The sequence below is a fragment of the Zingiber officinale genome, chromosome 2B (genome assembly GCF_018446385.1).
Source record: "Zingiber officinale cultivar Zhangliang chromosome 2B, Zo_v1.1, whole genome shotgun sequence".
Lineage (NCBI taxonomy): Eukaryota > Viridiplantae > Streptophyta > Magnoliopsida > Zingiberales > Zingiberaceae > Zingiber > Zingiber officinale.
The window spans coordinates 85,231,970-85,242,737 of NC_055989.1; the positions used below are offsets into that span (position 1 = coordinate 85,231,970).

General features: G+C 35.5%; 1 protein-coding gene across 3 annotated transcripts; it reads right to left on the minus strand.

Moving 5' to 3' along the window:
* Positions 1 to 936: 936 nt before the first annotated feature.
* Positions 937 to 4,672, minus strand: LOC122046154. 3 transcript variants are annotated; one of them, XM_042606701.1, is made up of 9 exons: positions 4,543 to 4,672; positions 3,853 to 3,906; positions 3,601 to 3,660; positions 3,189 to 3,532; positions 2,432 to 2,558; positions 1,889 to 1,990; positions 1,400 to 1,814; positions 1,272 to 1,298; positions 937 to 1,188 (listed from the first exon to the last, which is right to left on the minus strand). In XM_042606701.1, coding segments are annotated over exons 3-8 (993 nt in total). In that variant the 5' UTR covers positions 3,604 to 3,660; positions 3,853 to 3,906; positions 4,543 to 4,672; the 3' UTR covers positions 937 to 1,188; positions 1,272 to 1,296. The 3 variants fall into 3 exon arrangements, with proteins under 3 accessions (XP_042462635.1, XP_042462636.1, XP_042462634.1); XM_042606702.1 differs by having other exon boundaries at positions 1,266 to 1,298; XM_042606700.1 differs by having other exon boundaries at positions 937 to 1,298; positions 4,543 to 4,671.
* Between the last annotated feature and the right edge of the window lie 6,096 nt (positions 4,673 to 10,768).

The window sequence follows — 10,768 nt, forward strand, 5'->3', positions numbered from 1 at the left end:
GCGACGAATTTTAAAAAAAATTCGTCGCAAATTTTGTTTGCGACGAAATCAGCGACGAATAAATTTCGTCGCAAAGATCTCGTCGCAAAATATTTTGCGACAAAAAGAAAAAATTTGTTGCAAAATCTGCAATGAAAATAAAATTCGTCACACTATTCGTCGCAAATAATTTGCGACGAAAATATATTTTGTCGCCGATTTTGCAACGAATTATTATTTTCGTTGCTGATAATTGCAACAAAACTAAAATTCGTCGCAAATTTTGTAACGAATTATATTTTCGTCGCAAGTTAGTTGGAAGATCATAAACCTTAGACCAATTTAATTTGCAACGAATTTTGAATTTTGCAATGATTTCACGTTCGTCACAGAAATCGTCGCAGAATTTGCGACAAATTATCAGATTTGTCGCAGATATTTGCGACGAATATAGAAATTTATCGCAGATTCTGCGACGAATCTGAAAATTCGTCGCGGAATCTAAGTCATGTTGTGAAGTTTTTTTGTCGCAGAATTCGTCGCAAATTCTGCAACGAATTCTGTGACAATTCGCAACATCTACCTATCTTGAATTCTGCGACGAATTTTCAGATTCGTCGCAGAATCTGCGACGAATCTGAAACTTCGTCGCAGATTCTGCGACGAATCTGATATTTCGTCGCAGATTCTGCGACGAATCTGATAATTCGTCGCAGATTCTGCGACGAATCTGAAAATTTGTTGCAGAATCTAGTACTGTTTTTTTTCGATATATTACGATAGGCTTGCAACAAAAATATTTTCGTCGCAAAGGTTGTCGCAAAACTAAACAACCGCCATCCTAAATTTTATTATTTCTATATTTAACCTGATTAATACACAAATATGCATCTAATAAATAGACATTATATCTAACAATAAAATTATACATTAACCAAATCACATCAAATCCAAATATCACAAAAAATCCAAGCATTCCATAAATTAAAATGCAAACATCATCTAATATACTTACAATCCAAACATATGATACATCAAAATACAAACATGATCTAATATCCTTGCAAGCCAAACATATAATACATCAAAATATAAACATCACAAAAGATCTAATATCCATACAATCCAAACATCATAAGCTCTAAACCATCCATATTTCAACAAAATCCGAAATATGACTAAATCTTCTCTATCTTCTTCATCTTCTTCCTGCATAATATAAACAATATCAATAATTACAATAAAGAAATTACTATATATGAACAAAAAAATAATTTTTTAGTTACTCCAACATTGATTTTCATTGTGTCTGACCAATCCTGTTTCAAAAAAAATTAGTATTATTAACAAAAAAATAAACATCTACAATAGAATAACTAACATTCCAAAATGCTAATTATGAGATAAATAAAATTCATACAAGAAGATCCATCGCCACCATCGTCGCCATCACCACCATCGTCGCCATCGTCACCAAAATCAGAAGGAGCGGAACTTAACTGAAGATGTTTCATAATTAAATTTTGTTGTTGACGGAGAGCTCTCATTTCTGCATCTCTAACTCTTCTTTCTTCATCTCTTTCTAATATTATGCCCTTTAAATGTGAAACCTCTTCAGTCAAGGAATTGATCTGAGTCGTGACTGCTGTTGGGGTGGAAAAGGATTTACGGGAAACTCTATGATTTTTGCTTAAAGAACCCATTCCCAATATCCTTCCCCCTTTCTGTCCTCCACTAGCCTCCAACCATAAATCCAAATTATTACCAACAGATGACTCAGTTTCCTCACTAGCACATGAACTTCTATGTGCTATCTCGAGCTCATCGTATTTGTCCTGTATAATTATAAAATTAAAATAAATTTATTGTAACAATAATTTAGAAACACATATTTTTAATTAATCCAAACCTTTATTGCTTTTGCTCTAGCCCCACTCCAAGACTTATCCTTTTTTGTAAAAGTTTTGGTGAAAGTTTCAATGAATGAAGGTTCTTTCCCCATATCTTTGGTCTAAAAAAAAGGATTAGAAATAAAAAAATAATGACAGATTAAAAAACAATTGAGAGAGTTAAAAATTAGTAGAAGAGTTAAATATTTACCATTCTGCGTCAATGCTCATCGATATTAATTGAACCTCCCGCATATGTAGCAGAGAAGTCTCCAGAATTATAAGATTGATTTAATTTATTCTGTTGACTTCGTTGTTTGCTTTCGTTGGTTGACCAAAAATTGTTGATCTTAGTCCAATTATCCTCTGTGATACAAAGTGGCTTTTTACCCCTTTGTTTAGCATGACTAAGAGTATGACGAATGTGATCGCCACATTTTTTCTTGAAGTTCTTCTTAATTTCGAATTCATATGCAAGGTCCCAATTATATATCCGCTGAATAGGAAATAAAATAATTGAGTATATAGATTTAATTTTTAGATATAAAATGAATCATTTATACCTTAAACTCGCTCCACCATAACTCTTTCATTGATGATGGAGTGCTTGAATAAGACATAGAATCCCCCATCCAATGATTATTCACGATTTGATTAATTTCGTGAACAACACGTACCGAATTTTCGAACCTATAGTTAATGAAGAATATTAAATATAATAGTAATAAGAAAAGTCTAAAAAATATAAGATAGGAGTAATCATATTTTTAAGATCCCTAAACTAGTAATGTTAATTGACTGTCTTGTAACTACCATAATCCATTCTAGTCCAACGGTTAAATAGTCTAATTATTTAATATATTAAATATATGAAGAGTATCATTGCTAATTAAACATTGTTCAGAGTTGTTCAAAAATGCAAGAATGACCAATGATCATACACTATTCTAATGGTCTAATTGATTAAAAAAAAGGTTGCACATCAAACCACTATTAGAACTTTTCATTATTGAGAATAAGGATGTGTAATTGAAAATAAAATAGCACATCAAAAATTTTTTAGAGTTTATCAAATAATGAGAGGATGATTAAAGATAGAATTTAAGTAATCTCATGATATGATTGAAAATAAAGTAAATCAATTATACTATTAGAGCAAGGAATAGAATGAAGTAATGCATATCAGAGCTTAAATATTACATTTAAATAAACTTGCTAAAGAAAAGATAATTGAAGTGATGAAACTAAGTTTTAATCCTACTTTATAATCATACTTAAAAAATATAGAATAAAAAATTAAGATATTAATTTTATACTTACGAATCTCCGGAGGGGACAATAAATATTCGAACATCTTGGGTCTCAGAAAATGAGTATCTGGTAGGAACCGGATCTGCCAAATTTTGCGGTGAAGGTACTGGCGAAGGAGAATGTGATGGTCCTGCATGTATTGGCGACGGCGAATGTGAAGGTCCTGCATGTACTCGCGAAGGGGAATGTGATGGTCCTGCTTGAACTGGCGTAGAGAGATGTGATGGTCCTGGCTGTACTGGCGAAGGTGAATTTGATAGTCGTACAGGCTGATCAGGGATAGGCGTAGGTGCACTGCTAGGTGCTGCATGGCCATGTGAACTTCGTTTACGTCCCCCCCGTCTAAAGATGTTCTGAAATTCAAAAATAGGATAAAGTTAAAAAAATAATGATGCATAATAAATAACATAAAAAAACTTACCATATTTATTAAAAGAGATTGTGTGAGATTCCTTTGACGATAGATATCACCTCTACTCACCTATAACATATAGCAAGAAATACAGAGCATTAACAAATAATATATATAAGTTTAAGAATGAGATATTAGATATATAGCAAGAAATACACTAATCACTAATATGTTTCAAGCGCACATACAAATGAAAATAAATAACATAAAATTGTATACTAATGCTATCATTATTAATTAAAGTCAAGGGTGTAGGTATACCAAACAGAGGTCAACAAAGACGTTGAGTGTCTCTCAAACACATCTACTATACACCTGCATAAACAATGTACACAGTCAATTATATAGGTCAAATAACACAAATAAGGTCGCTATAAACAAGACTATATGGTTGGTTTAGCCAATAAGTCTTGGTCGTCTTGGCCATGGCAAGGGCAGCAAGTGCCGGGTAAGGGCTGGCCAACGACATCAAGGGCCACCTGCGGTCGGGCCAGCCGCTGCCGGACAGTGGTAGCCACTGTCGGACAGGGCCAGGGCCAGCTGCTGTCGACCAGGGCCAAGGCCAGCCAAGCTCTGCAGCAGCCAGGCATGGCCAACTGCGGCCTCCCGTGGCAGGCAAGGACCAGCCGCTGACTCGCGCGACCGACAAGGGCCAACCTCGGCCTCTTCCGCCAGACCATGGCCATGATCTAGCTCGAGTGTCCGGCCAGGGCAAGGAGCTGCCCCACGCGTCCGGCCAGGGCCAGCAACTCACTCCCGAGGCCGGCCAGCGCCAGGCGCGGCCTTCCAGCAGCGGGACAGCACCCGCGGCCAGCCAGCGGCAGCCGCGACCACCCGCGGCCAGCCAGCGGCAGCCGCGACCACCCGCGGCCAACCAGAGGCAGGCGCGAGCACCTGCGACCGCCCAGCGCGAACTGCCACCGGAGTAGGAAGAGAGGGAGACAAGTTTACCTGGACTGAAATCGCCCTAACCGACGTCCTCCGTCCTCGGATCGCAGCTTCTGCGTCGCCACCAAAGCTAGGGCAAAAGGAGGGATCGAACCGCCACCAAAGTTAGGGCAAAGGGGCTGTCAAGGAGTGGTTAAAGTTAGGTCTTTTGCGACAAAAGGATAACTCGTTGCAAATTTCGTTGCTGATTCGGCGACGAATTTTGAAATTCGTTGCGGATTCTGCGACGAATTTTAATATTCGTTGCAGATCCTGCAACGAAATTTGAAATTCGTCGCAAAATTTCATTTTTTTTATATATAAAATAAATTTTCCGGGGCCGATTGAGATATTTAGAGAGCTCGGAATGAGATGAAATCTGATCCTATGGATTACTAAAAATCCCTTGATCATGGAAATGCCATCAAAAAATTTTTTTGACATAATAAATTGATATTTTTGGTCTTATGAAGGTGAATACCATTTTTCGAACATCTTCGACTTAAAAAAATCATCGGTAGCATAAAATTAGAGGTTGTGGACAATTATAAAATTATGGAATTTATATAAACCCATAGGAACTAGTTTCATCTCATTCTGGCATGTCTATGTACATCAATCGTCTTCGGAGATTTCAAAATACGTGTGACTTGTAAATGTACACATTCGTATAAAAAATTTAACTAAGTTCAAAAATGCTCATAATTGATTAAGCAAATTAGGAATAAGTATAATGGGTAAATTTATTTTTTGATGATACTCCCATGATCAAGGGATTTTAAGGAACCCATAGGATCCGATTTCATCTCATTCCGAGCTTTCTAGGTACCTCAATCGGCCCCGGAAAATTTAATATTACATATAAAAAAAAAAGTACAATTCTGCGACGAATTGTGAAATTCGTTGCTAAATCTGCGACGAATTTTGGAATTCGTCGCAAATTTGCATTTTTTTTTATGTAAAATAAATTTTCCGTGGCTGATTGAGATACCTAGAGAGCTCGGAATAAGATGAAATCAGATCCTATGGGTTCCTAAAAATCCCTTGATCATGGAAATGTCATCAAAAAATAAATTTGATATATTAAATTGATATTTTCGGTCTTATGAAGGTGAATACCATTTTCCGGACCTCTTTGATGTAAAAAAAATTCACCGGTAGCATAAAATTAGAGGTTGTGGACAATTATAAAATCAGGGAATTTATAGAAACCCATAGGAACCGGTTTCATCTCATTCTGACATCTCTATATACTTCAACCGTCTTCGGATATTTCAAAATACATGTGACTTGTAAATCTACAAATTCGTATAAAAAATTTAACTAAAGTATAATGGGTAAATTTATTTTTTGATGATACTCCCATGATCAGGGGATTTTTAGGAACCCATAGGATCTGATTTCATCTCATTCCAAGCTCTCTAGGTACCTCAATAATTCGTTGCGAATTCTGCGACGAATATTGGAATTCGTTGCAGATTCTGCGACGAATATTGGAATTCGTTGCAGATTCTGCGACGAATTTAAATATTCGTTGCAAAATTTAATTTTTTTTATATGTAAAATAATCTTTCCGGGGCCGATTGAGGTACCTAGAGAATTTGGAATGTGATGAAATCAGATCCTATGGGTTCCTAAAAATCCCTTGATCATGGAAATGTCATCAAAAAATAAATTTGATATATTAAATTGATATTTTTGGTCTTATGAAGGTGAATACCATTTTCCGGACCTCTTTGATGTAAAAAAATTCACCGGTAGCATAAAATTAGAGGTTGTGGACAATTATAAAATCAGGGAATTTATAGAAACCCATAGGAACCGGTTTCATCTCATTCTGAAAACTCTATATACCTCAAAGTTTAATTTTACCTATAAAAATAAAAATACAATTCTGCGACGAATTTTAAAATTCGTCGCAGATTCAGCAACAAATTTTGTAATTCGTCGCAGATTCAGCAACGAATTTCAAATTCGTTGCGGATTCTGCGATGAATATTTAAATTCGTCGCAGATTTCAGTTTTTTTAAATATATAAATTTTGAATTTTTGATGCTGCTTGGGAATTAAATGATTTTTTGCATCGAATCTTGAGTTCGTCGCAAATATTGCGACGAAACCTAAGTTCGTTGCAAAAATTGCAACGATTCACTAATTTTGTCGCAATTTCTGCAACAAATTATTTTGTTCGTCGCTAATTTTCAATAAACTTGGCGACAAATATTATTTTGTTGCTAATTGGCAATAAAATATTTTTTGTCGCAAACTTTGTTGCTAATATGCGACAAGTGTTTTTTTGTCGCAAAAGTTGTCGCAAATCTGCGACGAATATATTTTGTCGCAAATATTTGTCGCTAAATTGCAATTTTTTTGTAGTGATCATTCCTTGCCAGACTGGATAATAGAATCAAGTGGGATAATTATACTGAACAAAAATTCAAGAATCCAGACTATAGAAGTGCGAGAGCATACTCGCTTATAACACGGCCGGTGGCTCGGGAATATGTGACCGACCCGATCTGAAACTCGGGGGCTATAATTTTTGAATTTCTTTGAGTCGCGAGAGCATGATCGCTTATAACTCGATCGGTGGCTCAGAAGTCTGAGACTGGCCCAGTTTGAAACTCGGGGCTAATAATTTTTGGATTTCTCTGAGTCGCAAAAGCATGCTCTCTTATAACCCGGCCAATGGCTCGAGTGTCTGGGATTGACCTGGTCTGAAACTCAGGGGCTGATAATTTCTAGATTTCTGTGGGTCATGAGAGCATGCTCGCTTATAACCCATTCGGTGGCTCGGGAGTCTAGGATTGGCCCAATTTGAAACTTTAGGGGCTAAAAATTTATAGTTGCGAGGGCATACTCGCTTATAACCCAGCCGGTGGCTCGGACGTTTAACACTTGAGAGAATTTTCAAATGAGTCTGTCTACATTCTCATTAATTATAAGAAATTTTACATAATACATGAGTAAATTAAAGACATACTTTTCAAGCCATGTAGGACTATAGATGATTCGCGCTCCAAGGCCGGTCCAATCTTGTAACCTCTGCATCTTCGAGGTAGTAAGAGCCCAAGGTGAGCTTTTGTACCACTATGTAGGGTCCTTCCTACCGTGGTTTTAACTTGTTGACATCCCTAACAAACTTGACCCACTTCGAGACCAGATCGCCAACCTGAATAAAAATATGGGGATAACTCTTCTATTATAATTTTGCCTCATCCTTTGATGGTATGTCATTAGCCGAGAATCCTAAGAATCACAAAGTATTTATTCAAGACCTTAAAATAATATTGATTCCTCAATATCATTTAACAATACCTCAAAATACTGTGAATTTTGTATGCCACGTTAGTGTGGACGTATACAAATTCAAACATTTGTAAGAGGAGATTTTACCCATTAATTTTATTATCTTGTCATCCTAACTTTATGACAAATAAAATTAATAGTTGGTCTGTCTTTGATCAAATATTTGGTCAATACCTTAGAATTTAAAATAATATTGATTTCTCAAACAATATTATTTAAATTCACAAACACCTAAAACACCGTGAATTTTGTACGCCACGATAATGTGGACGTATACAAAATCAAATATTTGTAAGAGGAGGGTTTACCCATTAATTATCTTGTCAACCTAACTTTATGACAAATAAAACTACCTCAAACAACCGTGAATTTTATATGCCACGATAGTGTGGACGTATACAAATTCAAATATTTGTAAGAGGAGGGTTTTACCCTCAAACACCATGAATCTTGTATGCCACGATAGTATGGACGTATACAAATTCAAACATTTGCAAGAGGGGATTTTACCCATTAATTTTATTATCTTATCAACCTTACTTTATGAAAAATTAATAGTTGGTTTTTCTTCGGTCACACAAATAATAGCAGTGACTCTGATGGGGAGGATACTATTAAATGCGTCTAACTGTATACCATTACTTGATACTAAGTCCATTAAATAGGATTGTGTCTTTCAGATGCTGAAGATCACACACTCCTAAATAATTTTCTATAACCATCCATTAAGAAAGTTTGATCTAGTGATCCACAAACAAACTCATCCGATATGGAGGAAGGCACTCAGAGTCAACGCGCAAGTTTGTTTGCATCACTTACAAACCATTAATGGAGACCATAGAATTTATTTAAAAATTCCTCTCCCACTTAGTTATTTAAGATGAGGAATTTTAACATGCAAGCACACATCATATGCATACACACACATCACAACAAATAAAAGCAATAAATATGGAAAAATAATTTTCCAACTATTATGGCATCTACCATCACTGTCCTCCGTGTATCGCTAGCCCTAGCAGTCGTCAAAACTAGCCGCAAGCCCTAGGGCTCATGTCGTCGTGCCATCAAGCTTCCTTTTCCGCTGCGCCTCTGGTCCTCAAATAGCACCACGTCTCGCAAGGATACAATCCGCGACAAAAATAAAATTTTACATATATCGATCCTATATTCCACAAAGGAATGTACATAAAATTTAGATCGGACAAGATGTAAAATCCTAAAACTAATACAGCTCCTGCTGTATTTAATAAATATAATCATGCACACACATAAAATATCCTTGAAATGTCCGAGGGTCTAATCACACACAATCACAATATGTCATAATAGTTGGAGCCTACAACCACAGAGTTAATCTATTTGCATATCCAACTATTATTCTGCCTAAAATATGTATGACATGTGCATAATTAAACTAAAAACCAAACACACAGAGGTAAAATCTAGCTCTGATACTAGTTGTTGGTTGCTACTCGAAATATTATTCTAGTTCCCCTGTACAAAAATTTGTACAAGCATAGAACTATTCTAGCTACCCATGTGTTCTACGGAAGTTAGATTTGGATTGCAAACGATGCTTAACATTATTAATCCAAATCGTCCTTCAGAAGTTAAACTTGGATTGGAAATGATACTTAATATTTTTACTCTAAGTTTAACCGATGCGATCTTCCTAAGTTAAACCATATTACAGAAGTTAATTAAATATCTATTTCAAAGATCGGCTTCCAGGTTAAACATGGCGAGGCACTAGGCCTTCTTGGGTATGAGATCATCCACCACTTCCTAGACAAAGCCTTTTAAAGAAATCAGATATTTAACTTCTCACAGTAAACTAGATTTAATTATAGAGACCTCAATAGAAGCACAATATCGAAACATGAAATCGAAACACAAAATCGATAACAAAAATGATAGCCTAAAATCGATAACTTCTTGTATTTGGTTTTTCAAGATCTATACAAAAGGATGAACTAGTCATGATGCGGAAACAAAAACTAGTTATACCTTTTGTAGCTTATAGACCTCTTGATCTTCTATTGTATTCCTCTCCTTCTCTTGGATGTCATGTGGGCGACGATCTTCCAAGATGAAATCCACCCAAGCTTCTTCCTTTGCTTCCAAGTTTCGGCCACCAACTAACCTCCAAGGGATGCTAGACAAGAGAGCTTCCTTCTCTTCTTCTTCTCCTTCAAGCAACCGGCCACCAAGTGAAAAGAATACTTGATGCCACCGCCCTCCAAGAGAGAAAACAAAAGGAGAAGAGAGAAAGAAGAGGGTCGGCCACCAAGGAAGAGAAGAGAGGAGTTTCGGCCACAATAGAGAAGATGCAAGACTTAGGTTATTCTCCATGAGGCACCCTCTCCCTCTCTTTTATATTCCTTGGTGAATCCAAAAAAGGAAAGTTTTAAAACATAAATTAAAACTTCCTTTTATTCCTTTACATGGCCGGCCACATCTTGTTTATCAAACAAGGAAAGATTTTAAACAAAAATTAAAATCTCTCTTTTAAAATCCCTTTTGTGAATAGCTATAAAATGAATGTTTTATAAAATTAAAATATTCTCTTTTAAATCCTTTTATGGATGTCTATAAAAGAAAAGATTTAAAATAAAACTCCTTTTATATCATGGTTACAAAAATGGAAAGTTTAAAAATAAAATCTTTCTTTTAAACATTATAGATAACTATAAATAAGAAAAGATTTCAAATCTTTCTTTTAATCCTTTGTAGAAAGCTATAAAAGGAAATATTTTAAAATTTTAAAACTCTCTTTTAAAACCATGTGGAAAACATTATAAAAGGAAAATAAAAACTCCCTTTTATTTCCTTTTGTGACCAATCTAAAAAGGAAAAGTTTTATAATTAAAATCATCCTTTTAAATTCTTTTTATGGATATCTATAAAAGGAAAGATTTTACAAAAAATAAAACTTCCT